The sequence below is a fragment of the Parasteatoda tepidariorum genome, chromosome 1 (assembly GCF_982258835.1).
Source record: "Parasteatoda tepidariorum strain Cologne lab strain chromosome 1, Ptep-v5.0, whole genome shotgun sequence".
NCBI lineage: Eukaryota > Metazoa > Arthropoda > Arachnida > Araneae > Theridiidae > Parasteatoda > Parasteatoda tepidariorum.
In genome coordinates, this window is record NC_141755.1 from 69,862,388 (window position 1) to 69,887,994 (window position 25,607).

General features: G+C 26.2%; 1 protein-coding gene across 2 annotated transcripts in view; it reads left to right on the top strand.

Moving 5' to 3' along the window:
• muskelin (muskelin 1) overlaps nucleotides 1-25,257 on the top strand; it is a 27,974-nt gene extending 2,717 nt beyond the window's left edge. For both annotated transcript variants that reach the window (XM_043054879.3, XM_016070009.4), the window contains exons 2-21: nucleotides 628-697; nucleotides 1,900-2,042; nucleotides 2,185-2,273; nucleotides 3,250-3,359; nucleotides 4,074-4,211; nucleotides 4,482-4,536; nucleotides 4,962-5,042; nucleotides 5,126-5,188; nucleotides 5,399-5,511; nucleotides 6,445-6,558; nucleotides 8,188-8,345; nucleotides 12,067-12,241; nucleotides 12,355-12,475; nucleotides 14,352-14,419; nucleotides 16,958-17,031; nucleotides 17,800-17,914; nucleotides 19,423-19,500; nucleotides 20,761-20,925; nucleotides 21,046-21,097; nucleotides 24,958-25,257. In XM_043054879.3, coding sequence (XP_042910813.1) covers nucleotides 1,981-2,042; nucleotides 2,185-2,273; nucleotides 3,250-3,359; nucleotides 4,074-4,211; nucleotides 4,482-4,536; nucleotides 4,962-5,042; nucleotides 5,126-5,188; nucleotides 5,399-5,511; nucleotides 6,445-6,558; nucleotides 8,188-8,345; nucleotides 12,067-12,241; nucleotides 12,355-12,475; nucleotides 14,352-14,419; nucleotides 16,958-17,031; nucleotides 17,800-17,914; nucleotides 19,423-19,500; nucleotides 20,761-20,925; nucleotides 21,046-21,097; nucleotides 24,958-25,079 — 1,953 coding nt within the window. In that variant the 5' untranslated portion in view covers nucleotides 628-697; nucleotides 1,900-1,980 and the 3' untranslated portion in view covers nucleotides 25,080-25,257. The remainder of the gene's footprint in view (nucleotides 1-627; nucleotides 698-1,899; nucleotides 2,043-2,184; nucleotides 2,274-3,249; nucleotides 3,360-4,073; nucleotides 4,212-4,481; nucleotides 4,537-4,961; nucleotides 5,043-5,125; nucleotides 5,189-5,398; nucleotides 5,512-6,444; nucleotides 6,559-8,187; nucleotides 8,346-12,066; nucleotides 12,242-12,354; nucleotides 12,476-14,351; nucleotides 14,420-16,957; nucleotides 17,032-17,799; nucleotides 17,915-19,422; nucleotides 19,501-20,760; nucleotides 20,926-21,045; nucleotides 21,098-24,957) is intronic.
• Nucleotides 25,258-25,607: the final 350 nt, after the last annotated feature.

Below are 25,607 nucleotides of genomic sequence, written 5' to 3' on the forward strand. Positions count from 1 at the left end.
CGTTTGCATGAAAAAACTTTCCAAATGCGCCAGCACCTTTGCGTTTCGTTTTCGACCATGCATTCTTTGATAAAAATTGTTTGTCTGGATGTGTACTATCACTTCCTAAAATTTTTCCCATCTTTTTAGAATCACCCTGTATATAATGGTTAATGAATTCACATAGAAAAAAGAGTAAAAAAGTGGTGTCTGCGAGCAAAAGTGAAAGTAATGCAGATGATTTTTCAGATTATGAAGATGTGAACATATACAAAGATAATATAAATATTTATCTTTTTTTATTTGTCCGAGATAATTTAGGATAGTAAACTGATGATAAATTAAATATTTTTTACACATAAAAAAATTAGAATTTCAACTTAGAACTTGTGTTTGTTTTGTCTTAGTTCCTTGTATTTATTACTGAAATAAAAAAAATATGTCAATTTTTTGCATTTTGTTTTTTTAATTAGTAAGGGAAGCAATTAAGGAGTACATTACTTATTATTTCACCCATAAAAAATAGGTAACTTAAATTATGTTATTTTAGCATTTAATAAAATGTTTTATTTTTTAAATATTTTTTTGCTATTTTCAACTATTAACTGTCAAAAAATTAAAATAACTTTTGTTCTTTAACTAATTCAGAAACATCTTAACGGATAATCCTAATGATGGAACTTCCCGATGGTCATCAGAAACTAACAATCCGCCACAGGTACGTTCTGATGCATTGAAAATATCTAACATTAGACATCTTTAATATGTAGATTTTTCTCATTTTCTTCTAGCTTGTTCAACGTTTTTGCTTTATTAATCATTCTTTAGTTTTTAAATCCTTATTGATACTTTAAAGCCGAAAAAGTTACTGTTAGCTTATATTTCACTTTTTAACATGTATTATATTTTTTCATTTGTCTTTACCATTTTTATCAATTTTTTTTTTTTTTTTTTTCAAAAAGAACATTTACCCTACCCTATAGCTGCATCTATTTTATCTTCAAAGTAATCTTTTTCCTAGGTTCTTCTCATTTAGAAACAAAACAAATGTGATATTTTCTTATTCTTTTTTTTTTGTGACAAAATTAACTTTTTGTTTGATAAAAAATCAAAGCCAAATTACGCTTTTCCTAACTCTGTTTATTTATTTTAATAGCTGGTCTGAGCCAAGAAAAGTTACATATTACTATTCAAAATTTATATGTAACTTATGAATTTAACATGCAGTTCTTTACACAAAAATCATGATGAAAGTGAAGTTGGCAGGAAATAAATTAATGTAAATAATTCCAAACTAATTTAGTTACAAAAGGTTATTTCAAAACAATTTTTTACTAAACATTTATGATTATGTATTATAGGAAAAAAATCAAGAAATTAAAAAAATTTGTTAACTTTTTAAAAAATAACTTTTATTGTTATTGAAAATGCAGGGTTTGTTCCTAACTAAAATTACTGAAGCATCAACGAAAACTAAATTAGTATGATAAGTGTTCTCTAATTTTTGAAATTTTGGATTCTTTTTTTCTATATGTCTAATTTTATTTATATGAATATATAAGAAGTAACATTTTGCTAGGAATACAGAATCTGCTCGACCTTAATGAAATTTCCAACATAAAATGCTTACGATTCAGTTCAGGTTTGCACTAAAGTAAAATGTAAGCAAAATAGAAAGATGTCTGCAAAAAAAATAATGAATATTTAGTGCAATATATTTATTTATTTTTTTATGTGCAGGATAAACAGCTTTTTTCATTTTTATTTATTTATTTTTATTTATTTGTTTTTATTTAATTTGAAGATCAGTCAACCCATATGATGTGTATAGTGTTTAATTTTCATGCTGATGAAATTTAAAAACATTTATTTAATGTCAACTATACTTGTTTTTTTAATTGTTAATTTCTTTATTTTTAGTTTTTAATATTAAAGCTTTACAATCCAGCTGTGGTTCAAATAATTAGTTTTGGAAAATATGAAAAGAGTCATGTATGTAATATGAAAAAATTCAAAGTGTATGGAGGTCTTGCTGATGATAGTATGATCGAACTTCTTGATGGGTAATTAATGACTATTTAACTTTTATTTCATTACATTAGTTTCTTAGCATTTATATTAATTACCCAAATTTTTATACGCATTTCCTGTTAAGTTATGTTTTTCCCTAGTCTGTTAATATAATAAGACTTCTGTTACTTTTAGGGGACTAAAAAACAACAATCAAACGGAGTGCTTCAATCTAAAATACATTGCTGGTGAAAACATGTTTGCTTGTCGATATATAAAAATAGGTTGGTAAAAGTTTTATTTTTATAAAAATAATGCTCGCAAATTTTTCATGATGTAATAATAATCAAATTTCTTTCAACTTATATTTTGTGACTGCAGTGGACAGTTTATTGTTTATTTTACAAACGTTCTGTGAATTGCATGATAAGATATTAAAGTTGTCGAAGAATAAATAAAATAAAATGAAAACATTTTTGACCGTATTAATTTAATGGTGTTTTCAATATGTTATTCAGTGTATTACTTGAAAGCAGGTTCTAGAGCCGGACAAGTGTTATTCTTTAGAATCTTATTGTGACTTATATAGATATGTATATTCTAAGGTTTTATGTAGTTCAGGGTGAATAGCATTTTTAAAAAGTGCTTAAAGGTGCTTATTTTTAATTTACATTTTGTAAAAGCCCTTAAAGTTGCTTTTTTTATTCAGGGTTTGTAAAAAGTGCTTAATTTTCTATCTTTTTAAAAAGAAATGTTTTTCTTTTCCATGTCAATTGTCGTTCTAAATTACAAAAAATGCATGATTTTCACAATTTTCTATGCAATATTTATCAGAAACTAGTTTTTTTATCATAATTATGTAAAATTTTTAAAAAAAATTTTGAATTTTATTGATTTTGTGTTTATAAATTAAGAACTTTAAATGATAAAAAAAAAATAATTTTCATTACTACATAGATTCTAATTGTGATTTTTTTTTTTTTTTTTTTCTTTTTGGAAGTGATTAAAAATATTTTTTGAGTACTTAAAAAGTGCTTATTTTTTAACGAAAAATCTGGCTACTCACCCTGTAGTTGTAACTTTGTTTATCTATTCAAGTATTTCTGTTTGTACTGTCCTATCTATTAACAGTATTTATTGTTAGTTTAATATAGTTATTTAATATGGTTATTTTTTAAATCATTTATTCCCATGCATAATTTATTATATCTGTGCATGAAAATAATATTCAGTCTATTCATTCCTATTCTTTTATTGCAGTACCTATTCAGTCATGGGGTCCAAGTTTTAATTTTAGTATCTGGCATGTCCAGCTTCAGGGTATTGAAGATTGGGATTTTGTAAAGCCATGTGTTAGTTGGTTCAATTTTGTGAGTATCCATTTATCAGGAGTCGTCAAATTATCTAACAGTTTTTAAAAATGTTTTTAGATTTTTAATTTTTCAAAATGACTTCACTTTGTGTGATATACTAACTACAGTCTTTTGCTAAAAAGGAATGCAGGAAAAAGAAAAAATATTTTAAATCTTTGAGAACCTGGATGATTTTAGTTTTTTTATCGATTGAGATTAATTAATCCAGAACTTAATTATTGATATTAGTTATTCATTTGTCTTAAAAATTAGAGTATAAAATACAGCAAATTATGTATAAACTTTAAAGTTTTGTTTACTTTGCTTTGTTTTTAAAAATAATTGAATATTAGTAGGTTTTTTCTAACTTGCTCTGAGGAATATTATACTTATTTTACTTTATATAAATGATTTAATGTGTAATTGTTAAATAAAATTCATTAAAGTTCTCTTAAAGAGATCTTTTTATTAATTTTAAATCTCTTTGAGTCTAGGGTTGTTTGATGTTTCATTTTAATTTTTTCGAAAATTTGTTAACCTAGTTTATTAACCTAGTAATTAATTAACCTAGTTTGATGCATGTAGATCTTTTTAATTCTTTTTGTAAGACCTTAATGAATTTTGATGTTCAATTTATATATTATTATTTACAATTAATTTGCTGGATTCTAAAGCTAGACTGAATTATGTGCACTTTTAAATATACATTATCATAAGATTTACTTATTTTAGTATCGAGAAAGAGAAGCGATCAGGCTTTGCTTGAAACATTTTCGACAGCACAACTATACGGAGGCTTTCGAATCTTTACAGAAAAGGACCTGTGTACAACTAGAAGATACCTTGTTAACAAAATTGCATCAATGTCTTGTGAGTCAACCACACTTTAATTCAATCTATTTTATTTCTGCTTTAATTTATCTTCTGTAAATTTACCATCTTCAAGTAAACATGGTTCCACAACCCTGCAGCATCCCAGTTATTCTTTTCACGTTTTTCTGATTATTTTAGCATTTCATTAGTTTTTAACATGTTTTGATATCATTGTATTTAACATTTAATGCTGCTTATATTTGACTTTGTATAGCTTCTTTCATTTTTTATGAATACATATATTTAATTTTTTTCCTTCATTATCAGGTAATTGATGGAGACTATATGGCTGCTGAGAAGTTGTTGATCAGTGCAGTTCACGGTTAGTCTTAGAAACACTGAAATTGATATAATCAGACTTTTTTTTCTGTAAACCTGGCTTTTGTATAGTATTTAATGTATTCGTCAAAGTTTGCAAGTTTGTTTGTTATGATATAATCTATGAGATTGCTTAATTTTCCAGTATTGCCTAAGTGTAATTTTCTTTTTATTTATTTATTTATTTTGAATTCAACCAATGTAGGCTTGGATTTATATGTGTTTAAGACAAGGAAATTTCAATACAAAAAATAATTAAAATTGTCAACAGGATTGAATTTTTATCTTGGCAGATTATATTTTAAAAACTTATATTATGTTTTTGCTTTTTTATTAAACTATTTTTTTGTTTCTAAAGATTCATTGTTTATGAATGAATATTAGATTCACGAATTTACATTCATAAGTCATGTAATCATATTTTTCTAGATGGTTGCTTAGATAATTACCTAGATCAACAAACACATAAAGCAAAATGGGTTCCTATAATACCAGAGCCAAAAATTCCAGGTAAAACTGCTTATGTTTTAATTACTAATAATCTGCATTTGTAAGAATAAAATAATGAAAACTGACTCTAATTTTCCATCTAGAAACTGAAGGTTCAAAGCCAGGTATGAGAGGTGGTCATCAGATGTGTATTGATGTTCATACAGGTAATAATTATAAATAGGTTATAATATTTAAAATATGTCAATTAATAATCAATTCATAAATCTTTGTTCTATACATTTTAGAACTGCTTATTTTCAACGCATTGAAATTTCTAGTGCAGGCTAATTTTCAAGTGTAACTATCTAAATTATATAAAATAACTGCTAAAGAAATAGTAATAATGAATAGTCTAATGAATTTTTACATTTTAGAAAATATTTACTTATTTGGAGGATGGGATGGTACATCAGATCTCTCTGATTTATGGTGTTATCATATACCTTCTGGTACGTGGAACTGTCTGTCCCGGGACACAACATGTCAGGTAATATTTTTTTTAAAGAAATAATTATGTATCTCCTTAAATATAAGTTGTATGTGAACTTTAAAAATGATTGCATAATCTTATTTTTTTATTATTATATTTAGTTTTTTGAATTTTACAAAACTAAGACTTTTTACCAAAAAATTTATTGTTATTTAATTGAGGGAATAGTGCTTATTTCAAATACAAGCAAGTTAAGTTTGAAGACTTGATAAACAGAGTGGCCTCAAAATAGGGAAAATTCAAGGAATTTTATCAATCTTGAAAATCAGGGCTGTGTTATGTGATATTTAGTTATTGACTCTGAAACATAGCTAAATTATTTGTTACAATTAAACTTTTCATTATTGTCTCATATTAACTATTTATTATAAATTAATTACATAATGACATTTATGTAGAAATAAAATAAAATGAAGAAGCAGTTTTCGAATTTTACTTAATTTAACAGAAACATATTAACCATTTTACTTTATTGAACATGATATTGTGGGATAGTAATATATATCAGAATGTTCATGTTAGAATATTCACATTTAGTTATTTTAGTTTTTAGAGAAATTATCTTTTAGAGAATCATTTCATGTAAAATAAATCAATAAGAAGAATATTTATCTTAACATAAGTGTCACTGGAAAGTGTACAAATCATAATTATTTATCATTAGATTGTATGTGCAAAATATATTGAATGTATATTAATCAAATCTCTGAATCTTAGACCATAGAATTTCTCACTACTATATCATAGTGGAAACCCTTCATAACAAACCAGATTTTCCCCCATCTTTTTTAATGTGAAGGTGGTGTAGTGAGAAAAAAACTTCACCAAACTTGCCAAGACTAATACTGTACAGTGGGATTAATTTCATTTTGTAAAACTTTTGTCATAATGTACTTGTATGTATAATTTATTTTCCTGTTCTTTTTGTAGGGTGGTCCTACTCCTCGTTCATGCCACAAAATGTGCCTTGATCCTGAAAGAAAAAAGATATTTGTTATCGGCCGCTACCTTGATTCCCAAATGCGAGTGCCAAAATATTTAAAGGTATAATTTTTTATGTTCCTCATTTATGTACTTAAATCTTTTTTTACACTTATGTAAATCATGTACTGTGGTAAAAAATAAAATTGATTTTTAAAAGCAGTTATTTTCTTCTGATTTTAACAACGTAGTTTTGTATCTTCACAAGGAACAAGAAATTGAACATTTGTCTTTATCTAAAAAATATGTTATGTACTAAGAAATTAATCTTTATATTCCAAATTTAGTTTAAAAGCAATTTTTTTTAGAAAATTTGCTAAAAAATACTTTTCAAACCATTCTTCTGAAAATATTTTTCTCAGTTTAATAACTAAACCTCTCTCCAATGATAGTCAAATATAGTTATACATTCTCTTTTTGAACCCAGGAGTTTATCAAATATATATGTGTTAGTCTGTAGCATTCTCTAAAACTTGAAGTATATTTTTTACATAGATGCCTATGGTTTCCCAGTTTATAGTTAACTTTTCACTAATAAAAAATAAGCTGTTTCTGCTATGTTCTGAACTCTAATAGCAGTTTTAATATTGTAATTTTTTTTTTCTGACCCATAAGTTTCCAATTGCTTTCTGTGTCAAAGTTAGAAAAAAAATGGATTTAAATGTAACTCTATTTTTATTTTTTTCAAATAGCCCAAAATAAATCATTATGTCCTGCAGTTGTGAATACAGTAAAACCTGTTTTTGTGCAATGGATAGGGACCGCATGAAAGAAATCATACAAAAAAATATTCGAAAATTTTATGAAGTCTTACATATAATAAACAACTTTGTACGATATACTACCTAAAAAAATTTTTATGCGGTGGATCGAGACCGCATAAAAAAAGTCGGACTTAGAAATTGCATCAATGGTTTATGAAATATATGAGAGAATGCTTTCAATTAAATTAAATTAGACCTAAAGAAATTGTAAAAATATTTAATTCTTCATTGTACAATATACATGGAGAAGTTTTCAAATTATACATTAAATAGTTTACTGCTACTCGTCGTAATCCAAAACGCGCATCTTCTTGTGATGAATTGGTTGAAAATCGCTTTCATCGCTTGAAGATAGGATTTGAATTGATTTGTTTTTTTGTTACCATAAAGTCAGTGATCAGTTTTTGTGACGACGGTCGACTGGTCAAGGAGACCACATAATCAGAGTTCGTCCACAACATGTATATGTACATTGATAGGAAACATTAAACTGGTGCTAACCCTGCTAAGATTCATATACAGCATAAAAATAAATCGCACAAAAATAAAATTGCACAAAACCAGTCGCACAAAAACAAAATCGCATAAAAAAAGGACCGCACAAAAACAGGTTTTACTGTATTATCAGATTGGAATAATTATGCTTGCGGCAAACAACTTATTATGCTTGCTACAGTTAATAACTACTTGATATGCTTTGTTGGAAAATTCTCTAAATATGCTATGTATCAAACTTAATTTAGTATAAAGAATAATTTATAAATTATTATCTAAGATAAATTTGAAAACAGGCTAAAAAATTTTATAATATTATAATAATAATGAAAAACTGTTTTAAATGAAAATCATATTGTTTCACATTAAGCATAAGTTCTAGATTTTTATTGTCTTTTTGGTTTTTAAAACTTTTTTTTGTTTATATTTTTAGAGTGATTTCTTTGTGTATGACATTGATTCTAATCAGTGGACTTTAATTACTGATAACACGGCTGAGATGGGTGGTCCAAGATTAGTGTTTGACCATCAAGTTTGCATGGATGTTGAAAAGAACACATTATATGTGTTTGGTGGAAGAATATTAGTGAGGTAATTTTAATTTGTTATATGGTTTTGAAAATATCCTTCTTCAATTCAGATTCTTAAATTTAATAATCTTATGGCAAGTAACATTTCTGAAGCTCTCAGTATAAGAAATTTTTTAAAGGTAGTTTAATAAAACAATTTTTATTTAAAAAAAAAAAATTTAATTCCTAGAAACAGAAAATTTGATAAATGGTGAAGGTATTTTTGTTATTTGAAAAGAAAAATTATGAATGTTTTGTTAAACCTCAATTAGCATTTCAGAGGCATTTGAATCTAATTGGTCTCATCTGTACAAAAGGGGTAGGGTATACTTTCTGTTATGCTGACTAAATGAAATAAAACAAATTGTGAATAACAGGGATGAGATTTTTCCGCTTTTTAGCGGATTTCCGCTTTTTCACTTTTATCTCTTGAATTTCAGCTTTTTTATCAAAAATTCAGATTTTCTAATAATTTCACTTTTTTTTATAAGTATTCCGCTTTTTCAGAAAATTCACCAATTTTCAAAGAGAAACAGAATATTCAAACTACATAGCTACCAATCCTTTCTCATTTTTACTTATTTTATCTATTTTCTCCACTTTTACACGCAGCAGATAAGATTTTCCGAATTTTTTACCCGCCCGCCAGATAGATCCGATTTTCGTAGTTCAAACGACTCTGCCTCTGACAAGCCTTTTAGAGGTCCCAAGGCTGGAATGTGCTAATATCTCGATTCTTATTCACACGATTTTAATATCAAACATAGCTTTTCATATTTGAGTGTTGCGATTCTTATTCACGCGATTTGAATATTGTACGTTGCAATTCTTATTTGCGAGATTTAAAATCACGATATTGTGATTCGTATTTACGCCTTTCTAAAAACCCATGTAGCGATTGGTATTCACGCAAGTTTAAAATTCAATGTCTTGATTTGCTCATGCGGCTTATAATATCAAACATTGATTTTCGTATTTATATTTGATTTTAAAATAAGGCATTGGGATTCGCATTCACACAGTCTAAAAATTATGCATCATAATTCTTATTTATGCAATCTAAAAATTACGCATCATGATTCGTATTTACGCGATCTAAAAATTATGAATCGTGATTTGTATTTACGCATTTCAAAAATTCTATATCCCAGTTTGTATTTTCTCATTTTCAAAATCGTATATCTAGTTTCATATTCATGTGATTTCAAAATCAATAATTTTTATTCATATTCACGCAATTTTAAGATCAACTATCGCGATTCTTGTAAGAAGTAAATTTTTTTAAAATTAGTTACTATAAAGGTGACTGTTTTTCTAACGACGATTATTAGTATATGTAAGTGTTACAACATCAGAAACCGTAAGAAAATATATTCAAAACTTACATTCTGTGCTTGCAAAGAAGTAAAAATAGGATTTGTCACAAGATGTTTGAAGATGGACTAACGACTAAATATAGCAAGCATAAAAGATATAGCAAACAAAAGCAATCACATCAATTTTGGAGAAAGAGTTAATTAACTCATCATCAAAATTTTATTTATAATTGCTATTATTTATGCTATAAAATGCAAAATTCTTATCAAATAAAAAACAATTATCTAAACAGTTGCTGATTGTCATGTAATTTTTCAAACTAAAATAACAATTTTTGTATGTTAAGGAGTTACTATATATTTCTACCTCACTGTTATTGATGTGTTTCAGAGGGCTCTAGTTAGATTAGACTATAATATTAACATAATGATTCAGTACATTGTTAAAGTTTTTTTTTCCAATATATAATTTAAAAAGTAATATTACTGATATTTTTGCTATAAATCACATAACAATATTTATTAAAAGAAATGAAATATTAATGTATATTCTCAGTAGTTTTAATTTGCTAAACCAGATAGTTTTTCAAGTAATAATTGTCTCTTATGTGAACTGAGGAAAAATATAATTTTCAGCTTTATTTTTTCAATTGGTGATTTTTATTTTCACTAAATATTAAGTATCAATGTAATAATTTATATAATAATTGATTAGTACACAATTATATGTCAACACATTATTTATTACCTTAAACTGTCTGGAATTTATTATTAAAGGGTTGCGCTTGCGTAAAATTTACTATCGTGGAAATTCAGCTTTTTTGCCTTTTGGCTAATCTCATCCCTGGAATAAAGCAGAAATTTTTATTCATATTTGCACTTTCATTTGTGCATCATTTACACTACCCTTTCTATTTAGTATCATATTTGATTCCATGAAAAAATTTAAAAAAAGAGAGATGGGATAGAAAACAGTACTTTATTGGTCGAAATAAAATTATAAAATTGTAGTTTTATGCTTAAAACTATTTTAACTTCTAAACCATCAGTCCAATCAACTATTAGTTCAAGCTTTTTATTATGTCTTATGTTTTTAATTTGTCTTATGTCTGAGGTGTCCACCATCACCTCTCTTATTCTATAATGTATAAAGGAGAAATTAGATTATTCACAACTCGCAATCACGAAAATTATACATAGGCTTTTAAAATTTAGATATTCTAAAGTAGTTTAAGTTTGTTATTTTTATGGTAAGATGTTGCAGTATTAGTGTGCAAACATTGGGTATACAAAAAAGCGAATCTAATCAAAATGCTTGTTTAGTTGTTGTAAGATTCAACATTAATGTATTTAGCTCTTCAAGTGTTGCAACTCTTTAAAAAAATTGCGATGAAGAACAGCAAGAAGCAGATTGATGTTGACTTCCAGTTCCATCAGAACTGAATTAGGGAAAGCATTGAATAGAAAAATTTCATTAAGAGTGAAGTTAATTCTAATTTAAACACCATACTTTTGTTTTTTTAATTGATGTAAACTTATTTGTTTGTTTATTAAATTTGCACCAATTATTTTTTTCATATTTATAAAATTGATGCAATTAAATATTTTTTTTATGTATCATTTTATCTAATATCGCTACAAAAAAAAATTCTGTTAAAAAGAAATGTTTTTAATTCCTTATAAATTGTGCAGTTAAACCTTGATATTGCCAATTTGAAAAGAGACAGTACTTTTGTGATACTGAAAATTTGGAATATCAAGAATAGAGTATTTTTTTATCAACTCGGGTAAAATAATCACTGTTCTGACATTTTAAAAATTGTTTGACGTGTATTTACTTGTGAAAACATATATTTCAAAAAGTATGTCAATATCTTTGTTTTTCATTTGGTTTTACTTTTTGCTAAGGTTCTTCTGTTTTCTTTTCCAATATTTCTGATTCTTCCCTATCATCCCATACTGAAACGTTTTCTACAGTAACTACTTCATAAATATCAGTCTCTTTAGGATTCATTAAATTAGCTAATTCTTTCCTGTGTAATGAAAAGATTATCGTATGTCTATTTTTTTAAGAATATATAATTTTGGCAGATTTTTGTAGTAAAAAATAGTAATAAATAAATTTTTAAAAAAAACACCTTAAGCTTTTTTTTATTAGAATTTTAATAAATGATTCATAAAATTTTTCTAGAAAAGTTTTTAAGAAAGTTAAAAAAAAACATTTTAAATTCTTCGGAAATCAATCATATTTGGTATTCAACTATAAAGGGTTTTTTTTTCTATCTGTAATTAAGCATGCGCATCTGGAATTTAGACTTTCTGGTTTTATCAAAAAATAGTCTTAATCAAAGTTTGTAATATCAAGGTTCAACTATAATTTGTATTCTATTTATTTTCACTGTCTATAATTCCTTTCTTTTTTTTCAGTAATAGTACCTCATCTAGTGATGAAAACGTTTGTCCTGAACCCATGTTTAGCGGTTTATACTCTTACCATGTTCCTACCAATACTTGGACTAAACTTCGAGATGATTATCCTAAGCCCAGAAGATTTGACTTTGAAATTAAGTCAAGAATTGGTCATTCAATGCTTTTCCATGAGGTATTGTTTATCCTTTGTGCATTAAAAGCTTGTTTTAATTTTGAATTAAATTAGTAGTTATGCATTTATTTTGTTTTTAATTTAATGTTTATAATTTTGTTTCACTGCTGTAGAAATCCCGCTTACTCTATATATTTGCTGGGCAAAGAGCCAAGGAGTATTTAAGTGATTTCTTTACCTATAATGTTGACAGTGACAGAATAGATTTCATATGTGATGGATCAGATAATGAACGTAAGATATTTCCAACTTTATTATATGTAGAATAAATGTAAATTTTTGTACTAAAAACTAAATTTTCTAACATTAATGTAACATTTTTTAGATAAAATTTTGCTATGATCTTATATTTCTTACGTACTTAGAAATGTGATTTAATTTTTCTTTTATTTGATTTAATCACATTCTGAATTCGAAATTCTTGTACTTGATTATGGCATAAATAGAATTATTAATTTTGAAAAAAAAAAGAGAAATAAAGAAAATAATCTATTATAAACTGGTTATTCTATTATTTTATATAACTATTATATATTACATAGCTATTATATTATAATTAATATATATATAAATAATCAATTAAAAGCTATTTAAAAAAAACTATAGTTGTTAATTACACTTACTGTTTTTTCAGGAACTTTCAAAGTTTGAGAAATTTTTAAACATCAAAACTGACATTTAGCAGCACATAACATTGCATTACCTCAACTTTTATTTTTGTAAAAAATGTTTAATGTATGAAAAGGAATAAAAATCAAAGTATGAATGGCACTAACATTTGTTTTAAAAGATATTTATAAATTTTCTTGATTATTTTCATCTAGAGCTATGTGCAATTAAATGTCTGCAAATGTTATTTCTGTAATCACAGTCAGACTAGAACGTGAGGCTGTTAAAAGAATAAATTATTTTCAAGTTCACGGAAGTGTTTAAAAAGATCTGCTTTTGATTTTGTTATTCAGCACTTTAATTTTCATAATTTATTAGAAATTTGAAATATTAAAGAAACTTAACATTTTATTTCAAATTTTTGAACAATTTCTTTTTAATTTGCTTAATAAATGTTTTATTCTGGAAAGTTTCTAGTTTTGACTATTTTGTTTTGCTATTCTTTTTTCATTTAGTTATTTTATTTGCTAATCATGCCGAACACATTTTAGAAAAGTTAGATGATAATAATTATCAAAATTTTAATTTTAATAAGCATAATGAATATAAAACATTACATCAGTAGTTGTCACAACTATTATGTTCTGTGTTCTTTTTTCTAAAAAAAAATTCAGAAATAAAAAGTTTAAGATAAATGCTGAAATGCAAATTTTTACATCATTTTCTGCTACAGTTGCATGAAGTAAAGCCAGAAATGAATTGATATTCATTTATTACTCCAAAAATTCTAAAATACTCCTTAATATTTATTTGGCTACCATGTGCAAAAGTTGAATCTTAGAAAAAATTCTAAAAAATTCCCTTTTTTTTTTAAACATTTTCGATTAATTTTGCATACTTATTATGATATTTATTAAATAATATATCAAAATTTAGTGAATCACTTATAATCAAATCAATAAATGTCTGTTTACTTTGATATCGAATTAATCAAAATTATCATATTATTTAATAATGATGTAAACTTTTCCTAGGAGTTTAAATTTATAAATTTTTAAAATTGTTAACCAAAATAAATGATGTCTACTTATTTTCTATATTATAATGTAGGAAATTTGCACTAAATGACTGATCGATTATTTTTCATTTTCATCCCATTTTTGAAAGGCACTTCTGGTTTATAGTTAAAAATAATTTTTGTCTAATCATATTTATTACACATTTGAAGATTCAAAGCAAAAAATCTTAAATTCAATATCAGATTTTTGGTTTTTGTTTCAAACTTCAACATTTATGCAAGGAGAGAAAGACGAAATATAATTTTTTAATGATAAAATTCCTTAGATGGCATTATTCCTTTCGAATATCCCAATGTCTGAAGAAAGTTATTATCTTTATTATTAGAATGATTAGTATATTAAGTAAAATCTTTGTCTTTCATTTTAATATATATCAATATATTAAAATAAAATACATCAATGTACATATTTTTTTTTTTTAGTTCCTCCTGCTGGTTTTACCCAAAGGGCTACTATTGATCCAGAACTTAATGAAATTCATGTGTTATCTGTAAGTATGCCTGTTTCATATCTATCTAAAAGATATATTTTTATTGTTTAACATATAGTTTTAGAAATAGTTTTGTACATTAGAGGTAAAAAAACCATTTATCCATTTTTTTTAATGAAAAGGGCAATTCCATGAAACAGGGGAAAAGCATTAGAAAATTCAAATAAGAATAATGTTATCATTTTGGATGTTTTGTGAATTAGAAAGGTTTGATAATTTATAATTATTTTTTTTGAGAATTTAGTTTTTTAGTGTTGGTAACCCATTGAACATTAGCATTTACTTTTTCTGATTTGGGTGACGAACATGGTCAGTTTTTGAAAATCAGTGAGTTAACATTATTTTAATTTCAAAATGCTCCAAAGAATAAATATTGTTTATTACACTTAATAGAAATATTGTGCAGTGTTAAAATAAATTTTTGTTGTTAAATTTATTTAATTATATAAATTTCAACTGAACATTAAGGCATGTAACGTAAGTTACCAAAAACTAGAAAAAGTTTTTGTGTGTAAAAAAGAACAAGTGATACAAAAGTAAGAATAATATTTTTTCTTCCTTAGAGGCTAACACTAAATAAGCAGCAATAGTTTTCTTTTTAAATATTACTTATTTATTGTTTTGTGCCCCATTCAATATGTGTAACGTAAGTTACTGACATGCATGCAATGTAAGTTACCAATGTGAAATGAGTTTATTCCTCTTGAAAATTGGCATACAAGCTAATTAAGATGTATCCAGTTGCAATACCAAAGTTTAAATAAATTATCACTTCCTTAAGATATTGATTTTAATGAAACTCTTTGCTTTAAGTTATTACTTTGGGTGTTGGCATTCATATGTTTTCAGAGTTGAACGAAATCTTTCGACAGGCACCGGGAGTTAAGGATGTAGTTATAATTAGAGATGCTCCTGGTGACAAAAAGAAAGTACAAGCACGGCATCTTCATCATTCAGTTCGAGAAATGCACCAAATGTTTATGGAAGAAAATCCAGAATGCAAAATTGGAAAAACTAGATTCTTTGAGCCCCGTTCAAAGCATGTCTTGTTTAGTAGCAAACTTCCAGGCAATGTTTGTGTTTATAAGCATCATGAAAAGTTCGGATTGACCAAGGAAGCCTTCAGCAAAATTTATAATGTTTCATCTTACGAAATTCTTTAGAAATTTATTTTATGTTTAGAAAAAACAGCTGAGTGCGAGTCTCTAGAACAGATGAATGGAGTGTCTAGTCTATTCTCAAAATCTCCACAGATTAAAAACATTAAGCAGATCCACCATTTAAGTGTACAAGAAGGCATACCAGAAGAGTTTTTTTTAGTGAAAGATGTTGAAAAAGAAAATGATGAATCCAAGATAAATGCTGGGGGTTGATATATGGTTAGATAGGAGGACATGTTATATCCTGGTGTGGTAATGTCTGTTGCAGAGCAAGAATTTAAAGTCAATGTAATGGCTGCTGTGGGAATCTATTGTAAATGTCCAGTAAAAAGAGATGAAATATTCTACCAGAAAGAAAGCATGGTGAAAAGAATTGAACCCCCTGTACTAGTTAATAACAAAGAACTTAACAAGTTTGCAGTTATGTGTGAATCAAAAGTATCTGAATTTACTTCATGTACACTTTTCTCCCTTGCACCATGCTGTTTAAATAACTTAATTTGCATTTGTACATTATTTGATAAAAGTTTGATACAAAGGGAATTTCGTAACGTAAGTTACTGTAACGTAAGTTACCCACTTAAAAAATTATATTTAATTTAACTTTTGAAATAAAATCTTAAATCTAGGCATAAGAAATATTTAAACATGTCAGAAAAATGATACATATAATCTTAATCGTGAAACTTTTGTATAAGAACAGAATTTTGCCTTCAAGTATATTGCAAATTTATGCCATTCTTTTTTCGCTAACGTAAGTTACCACACTAATTTTAGGATTTTACACTGTTTAAATTGAAAAATAATAATTATTTTAATTAGATTCCTTTTGGTTCTGACTGTAATTTTAAGAAATCACTTTATTTTAATATGTGTATTCATATTATTTGTTTGCTTCTAAGTTCTCAATGCAATAAAGTTTATGTGAATGTAACGTAAGTTACCGTGGAATAGCCCAAAAGCTTAATATGCAAAACGTAAGTAAACATATAAAAAAATTGATTCAACTGGTCATGGGAAAATTTGAAAAATTTTTTATTTTGTGGCATAGTGTCTTATACCTCTGACGCTCAGTTCTTTAATGAAAAGCTAAACAAAAATTTTCTATTTTTTGCTTTTATGTTTTGCAAAAATTTTTAATCATGACTGCTATTGCCGTATTACTTCTTAATGTATTCATTTCAATTTAAATTAATAAAAATTGAATAATCTCAATGGTTTATTATTATTATGTATAAAATTAAAATGGTGTTCTTCATATCTTTGAATGATTAAAATTGTTCCATTACTTAAGATGTATTAATTAGATAGAATTGTTAAACATTTATGACATTATTTCTGTGTGAAACTTTTTAACTTTTTCAAAATTCTTTTTCAGGGTTCAAATAAAGATAAAAGAGATGAGCATGTAAAAAATTCTTTTTGGATTTATGATATAAGTCACAATAAATGGTAAATATGTATTTCTACTTTGTTTTTTGATTAGCGTGTGCATTCACTGTACAGGTGTCTCTCATTTAAATGCCTGAAATGCATACCTGAGTTTTATGAGTAAAAGTTTTAAAAATAATGTAAGTTTATATGGTATCATTTATAGATAAAGTTATGTGCTAGCATTTATTAAAATATTTAAGAATTTTTTTAATAAGTCTCTATTTTTAAACTATTACAAGAATAATAATTCAATCAAATATTTAATAACTGGAAATTTATTTATTTTAATTTTTATAAGTTTTTTCATTCTATATAGTAGATTTACAACTCTCATTTTTCAATTTTATATTTAACTCAGAGAACAAGTTCAGTATGTTAAACGCACTTTCTTAAATAATGTTTTTAGTGATACTAATATACACTTATGCTGCTGAAAGAGGTAAATCTTGTAACTCTCTGGAATTTTGTTCAAATCAAATGAAACTTTTATTAAACCATATAAAATGTTTTATGTTAACATTTTATTAAACACCCACCAGGGAGAGTTTAGAAACGTCCCAGAATTAATAATTTACTCTTTGAACTATTCCAGCTTAATTTCCCCTTTCACTACTATTCTAAAAATACAGTTTTATTTTATATAATAGTTTTAAATTTTGTAATTAATTCTTTTAAGTTCTTTTAATTTAATCCATTCTGATTTTTTTGAAGTATCTTATCTAGTCATATTACACTGTTTAATATTTTCAATAATATTTAAAAAAATAATTTTTTTAAATATGACAGGTCTTGTGTTTATCAAAGTGAAGTTCGAGAAAATGACTCTGCTTCCCAAAATGCTCAACCTTCTGAACCGTGCCCACGTTTTGCCCATCAACTAGTCTACGACCATGTGAAAAAAGTATGGAGCCTTCTTTATTTTACAGTTCTTTCTAAAGTGGATGCAATTAAAAAAAATTTTACAATCTACAATATTTTTATTCATTTATAAATTTATATTTTCTGTGATTTGCAAACATTACATAATTCCATTCCTGTTTTAAATTACAGTTATTAAGTTTGTTCTATTTACTGTTATATAGCTCAAGACTACGTTTAAAACTGTTGTGATTGTAATTTTCAATGCAAACAAATATAAAAGTTCGTATAAAATTAAAAATGTTTCGTGTTATTCAGTGTAACTGTTCAATACTAACTGGGTCTGCAGCTTTTTCATCATCAAACTTTTTCTTTTTTACTATATGTCAAAATCTAACCCTACAACCAAAAATATAGAATTTTTTTCTTTTACAGTTCATATTTCTGTTACATTTTTTATTACATATTTTTTACATTTATGCTCTTAATAATGTAATTAGACTCTCTCAAATTGTAAAGAGACTTAGCCAATTTTAGATCATTTATATGTTTAAAACTTTTCTTTTTAAATTTATATAAATCTTATTGAAGCTTATTTATGTAGCTTGTTCATATTTATTTTCCAGAATTTTTTTTTCTATTAGTCTGCAAATAATCATAACTTAATATAAAAGAAAGCTATTTTTCCCCCACACAAATAATCAATTCAACTTCAGGAATCTGATTAAAAACCATTTATTTTTTTCACTACACTTTCACTTTAAAAGCAGCTCTAATGTTCAAAACTCAATTGTTTAGCAAAAGAAGGGAGAGTTTAAGAGTGGAACATACTAACGAAATTATAAAAACTATAATTTACATAAGAATAGAAGAAAAAAAATTAGTAATAATAATGAAATTTAATTTCAATAAAATAGAAAAAAAGTGTATAACTTTAACTATTTTTAAATATTATTATTTGTTTTAAAAATTTTGCTTTCCAAAGAAATTATAAAATAATAATAAAAAAAAATTAGAAATGCAGAATTATGAAGAAAAGAATTCACCTGATTTTATTTTAGTATAGTAGTATTTTAACACTAATACCAAAACTTAATTTAAATATTTTTTTTTATAATTCTTATTATTACTTATTTTGTATTGATTATTTTAATTGGCACACATGTATGTGGAATGTATTAAAAAATAAGTATAACAAATTATATAAGTTATATAAAACAAAACTTTACTTGATAATAAAAAAAAATGAAACAGCTCTTCTAGTTTTAAGTATTTAGTCTTCATGAAATCAGAAATAATAGCAAAATTTATTAATTCCATGCTGATGTCAGTTGAAGATATCTGTATTGTCTTTGTCCGGTCATTTGTAGTAACAAATGACAGGAACTGGATTATGTTTTTTAATATGTAAATGGTGAAAGCAGTAACTTTCTTAGTTACTGAACACATTCCATTTGCATTTGAAAATACTATTTAGATGTATTCTAAATACAATGAAAACCATATTTTTTTATTCTTTATATCTCTTAGATTATACTATTAATTTTTCAGGTGCATTATTTGTTTGGTGGTAATCCTGGTAGACTGCATTCTCCAAAAATGCGTTTAGATGATTTTTGGTCACTTCACGTAAGTGCATATTTTAATTATAACTTTTAATTTAAATTAGTCAAAATTAAGTTGAAAAGTCAGTTTCATAAATCTTGCATTTGCAGTGCAATGTGTCACACAATTGTATCCTGTACTCATATTTGGTAAAAAATTTTGCAACGAGTAATTATAATTATTGATAATTAGCAATATTCATTGTGACTAAATATTGAAAATTGAAATATTTCAATTCTGCTTATAAAAATCTCATAATATGTATTAAACAATAAATTTTAGTCTGCTTTTGTACAAGGCTCCATCGGTGGACTACCTGAGCATTGTTTAGACCATTTGAGATTTTACTATAATTGAGCTTCATCTTATCCAAAATTTCTCTCTCCAAGCTTCTCTTGATTAAGTTTAAATCAACAATTTAGAAGGAAACATAAGTTATTTTTTGCAATGTTGAACAAAAAAAAAAAACTTACACGCATTTTTAATAAAAATTTTCTTTATCTTCACCATTAAAGACTTTTATTTTATTTTAAAACCGGCTTTGAACAGCCGACCCAATTCTGACTTAGCAACTATCAATGTTAAACACCTTGTAATTTTCACCCCAACCCAGAAGACAATGGAACTCTTGAATCAAGCATTGGAAGAAACTAGCCTTCATGAAGGAACTAACTGGATTCACGTTACATGTAGAGAGGAAAACCTCCCATTTTTAGCCCGACAGCAAGGGAACTCGAATCCATGATCTGTCGGCCACTAGTGATATTTTACATCACCATAGTCGTTGGTTGTGAGCTGGGTGCAAAACTGATATCAACTGGGTCACCTCATAGTCGAGTGCTCCATCCCCTACGCCGCCACGGCTCATCATTAAGGGTACAGATGCTGATGTTGTATCAGTATCAGGGTACAACCTCTAATCTAGCCTAATTAAATGATAGGCTTTTAACTACTTAATTTGGATTATTTCATGAAAATGGAATTTACATCTTCAGAGCAAAAAGAGATTATGCTGTTTTTCATAGGGGAGTGGAGTTATGGCAAATGTAAAGTTAACATGCAAATTTTAATCTTATTTTGTGTATTTTATGCTACCATTTTGCAATGTTAATGCACCATTTGAATATTAATTTATCCTTTATTTATATATATATACAAATGTTTATTAAAAAACAAAGTTTCAATTTTCGATGTTATTATAACGACCCTGTTTCATAACTTTGTAACTTATTTTCTGGATCCTCATTTTTGATATAGTTTTCAAAACTTATATTGTTTTTATAGCTATTCCGCCCAACCAAAGAAATGCTTTTGCGTCAGTGTTGCAGAATCATTCGACAACACAAATTTCAAGAAATAGCCTCAGTAGATCAAATTGCAGCCCTTCAGTATTTACAAACAGAGCTCGCCAGTACTGTTGATCATCAAAATTCTGAAGAAACAAAAGAAGTAAGCAAACTATATTTTGGTTATTTATTTATTTTGTTTTTGAATTTTTTTTTTTTTTTTTTTTTTTTTTTTTTTTTTTTTTTAATTCTGGCTTTGCATTTACTTTTTGTTTACTTTTAGTTTCAGCTTTTAGCATTCAACTTATTTAAGGAAAAAGAAAAAGAAGCCAAAGGTCAGAGCTATTTCAAAATTTTCATCCAATCAATTTTAACCTTGAAAAACATATATACTACCTTGCAATAATGGAAGAAATGCTTGAAGGATTATTTTGTAACTTTAGAGGTGTTTAGTTCATGTGATTTTTTATACTTAGCAATAAGATTTAAAGCTTTCAGAGTTTTTGAAGACCTACAATAAATTATGCAAGAAAACAAGTGTTTTTGAATATCCTATGCCAGAAAGTTAAGCAAAAATCTTGTAACTTGCATCTTAACTTTGTTATTTTTCATAACTGCATAAACTTTCGTAAACCTAGAGTAAATATATATATAGAGATATGGACATTTTTATAAAAAATTAATTTTTTTGCCTTACGTTTTTTTGCTATAACTCATAAATATTCACTGGAATCAAACAAATTTTAGGAGAAATTTTGATTAATTACAAAATTGTTTATTGAAAGCTTTGAAAAAGTTTGTTAAAAACTGCACAAGGTATGAGTATTTAAACTGATCATGCACAGAAAAAATTTAAAAAAGTTTTTTCATAATTTTGTAGAGAATCATATTTGCAACTAATGATAAAAGCTTTATTTAAGTATCTTAAAAATTTAAAAAGTTTCAAGCGATTTTCTAAGTAGTTTTTGTACTTTTTAAAAGAAATCTCAAAACGATACAGGGTTATCCACAAATTTCATTCTTTTTATTAGTTTCCACATATGATTCACTACAAAATTATGAAAAAACTTTTTTAAAATTTTTTCAGTTCATGTGTAGTCCTCATAACTTACACAGTTTTTAACAAATTTATTTATAATGTTTTTGTAATTAATCTTAAATTGCTCAAAAAATTTAGTTTAATTCCATTGAATATCTATAAAGTTATTATGAAAAAGCATTAGATGAAAAAATTAATTTTTTTAAAAAATTGTCCATATCACCATAAATATTTACTCTATGTTTACAAAACTTTTTGCAGTTATTAAAAATAACAACTAAAGTAATCAATACAAGTTACAAGCTTATTGCTTAATTTTCTGGCATAGGGTGTTGACCTCTGAAACCTTGAATTTTATTGCTAAATATGAAAAATTGCATGTACTAAACATCTCTAAAGTTACAAAATAATTCTTTTAGTATTTCTTGAGTAATTTTAAAAAAATGTCAAAAACTGAAAGTGTCTCTTCCTTTATTGTAGGGTAGTGTGTATATTGTATATAAATATATTGTGTATGTGACTCATTCAAAATATAGATGTTAAAGCAAAATTCCTTTTATATAGTTTTTAATATGTTTATAATAGTCATTAATATTTATGCTATATATTATAAACAAAAACAATAATGATTGAATAAATAAGATTAATAACTTAATTTAAAGGGCATTAACATATTTACCAGAAATGTTTTTATATTTGTTACCAACAACAAATCATATTTTTTTTAAGGTTAAAGTTTAAATACAAAGAAAACTGAATCCATAAACTATTTTTCATGAGATGATTGATGCCGGATGTACGTAGAAATACTAAACTGAATGCATATATTAAATTTCACATTCAAACTATTAGTTTTATCTATCTCATTTTAATCTCCTTCTCTTCATCCTTGAAAAATATATAGTTCATAATATCTGACTTGTCTTGGTAAGAGTTTTAACTGTGTAAATAAGTAGAAATCCTACGTTTTATACTTTATGTTTACAAAATCACTTATAACTTCTGTGAAATTTGTCCCATCGCCTTTGTTTTTGGTGTCACTCAATTCAACACGAACGAAACAATACTTCACTTGAGAAAATAATAATGTTTAAGTGTTTTCCTCTTTACAATTCTTTTCCCCTATGTATATTCAAGATGGTGTCTAAAGCTGTTTTAAATATAATAAATTTGCACTTCAAATGATGCTTCAATAATTAAAACATTAAGAAAGGAAGGGCAAATCCTACTCAGAATGTCAATTTTTAAAATTCCATAAAGGTCTTAAAATTCAAAATAATTTTAAATAATAAGCTAAATAAATTCTTTTTATAAATCAATCTGAATTCCAAAAAAATTTTAACATTACTAGAAAAGAAATTGGCTTTATGAAGAGTTAACTAAAGCAAATTCCTCTTCAGATGATGTGGCTATTTTTACTAAGAGCTGGCTCAGTGTTCAGTAACATGATTTCTACCAAGATGGTTTGAACAAGGGCCTTTATTTCAATAAATGCCTAAATTGCCTTGATGATCATTTTGAAGTGAATTCAGGGATGTGATTCTTCCGCGGATTCGTGGATTTCCGCTTTTTGTCAGATTTTTCCATTTTTCCCGCTAATTTCCGCGGAAATTTTTTTTTTAACAAATTAAAATATTTTATGAGAAATTTAATTTTCCGCGGATAGAAAGTATTGAAGTCCTCATTCCTCCCTCTGAAGTTTCTCTAAAAATCATTTCCTTGGGATAAAACTGGTTGACCTTTATACAGAGATGAGATTTTTCGTTTTTGCCTCTTGAATTCCAGCCTTTTTATCAAAAACTCCGATTCTCTAAAAGTTTCGTTTTTTTTTAAAATAAATATCCCGCTTTTTTCTCTTTTTTTCCTTTTGAAAATTCAGTCTTTGAAATAAAATAATTATATTTGTTTACGATTTTCAAAGATAAACAGAAAATTCAAACTATGTCCTAGCTGCTAACCCTTCCATATTTTTACTTATTTTAGCTATTTTCTCCGCTTTTATACACAGAAAATAAGATTTTCCGTATTTTTATTCGTCCGCCGGATAGCTCATATTTTTGCAATTCAGACGTCGTGACCCTGTTGTCTGGCGTAAAAGCAAACGAAAAAAAGTATAGACGTGGATTTGCGGTGAAAATATTTATTTGCTCATTCAATTAATCTTGAAAATTTCTATTTATTAGGTCTAAACAAAAGCAATACAAACAAGCCTTTTAGAAATCCCAAGTCCAGACTCTGCAAATATCTGGATTGTTATTCACGCGATTTTAATATCAATCATCGATTTTCGTATTTACCTGATTTAAAAGTTGCGCATTGCGATTCTTATTTACGCTATTTAAACATCGTGCATTATGATTCTTATTTACAAGATTTAAAAATCCAATATCGCGATTTGTATTTACACGCTTTTAAAACCCTATGTAGCGATTCGTATTCACGCGAGCTTAAAATTCAATGTCGTGATTCGCTATTGCGGTTGTAATATCAAACGTCGATTTTCGTAATTATACGTGCTTTAAAAATTAGACATTGTGATTTGTATTTGCGCTATTTAAAAATTATGCACTGTGGTTCGTATTTACGTGATCTAAAAATTACACATCATGATTTGTATTTTCGCATTTTTTTTAAATTCGATATAGAGTTTCATATTCACGTGATTTAAAAGCCTCATATCGGGATTTATATTCATACAATTTTAAAATTAATCATCGGGATTTATAATCACATGGCTTACAAATTTAAAAATCACACTTTTTTCGTCAAATTTTTGTGTGTGTATATATATATATATATATATATATATATATATATATATATATATATATATATATATATATATATATATATATATATATATGTATGTATATACATTCTTTCATTCTTGGATTTCCTCTTTTTTACTTTCTGACTACTCTCATCCCTGTTAACCATTTTGTATTTTCTATGTACTGTTACCAATTAATTTTTTATCGCTTTTGTAACTTTTCTTTAGTTCACCCTGCTATTAATAATCGGCTATAAGCACAAATAAGTCTCATCTATTTTTTAAACTTGTCCTATTTCATTTTCAGTGTTATAGTTGTTGATTCTGTTGTGTACTATTTGTTGAGAATTTTTCTTCCAGTTTTATCTCTTAGATATTTCTTGTAGATGAACTGAGTGTGGATGAAACTTTTAAACGAAGGAGCCAACTTTTTGAACAATTGACAGAGTTCTTCCCTGATTCCATGACTCAACCAAAAAGTAATCTCATTGATTTGATATCACTGTGAAGCTCTTCATCTTTGTATATATTCAATTAGCCTATCTGGATTTGGCTCTGTTTGTGCCAATTGTATATTTCCTGTACATTATCAACCGTAGAGATGTGCCTTCTATTTTTGGAAATCGTTCACTTTATTTGAAGAAGAAAAAAAAGAAGCTGGTGAAATAAAATTTTATCTCCTATTATTATTGTTGTGTATTTATTAGTTAAGTATTGCATCAAGTGCAAATTTCTTTGTTAATAAATATGTCTCTTTTTTTTTAAATTATTTTTCTCACTATAAATAGTACCTTTGATCTTAATGTGAAATGTCTAGCCAAAAAACTAATTTCCAAATCCGTGGTTTTATTTTATAACCGTCGTTGAACAGCCAACCCAATTTTTTGTGCCTATGACTATTAATGTTCAACTACTTATCCTTGTAATTTTGAACCCAATCCAGAAGACAATAGGACTTCTGGATCAAGTATTGGGAGAAATTTGTCTTCGTGAATGATATTTTGATGGAACTAACCCGCATTTGAGTTACATGAAG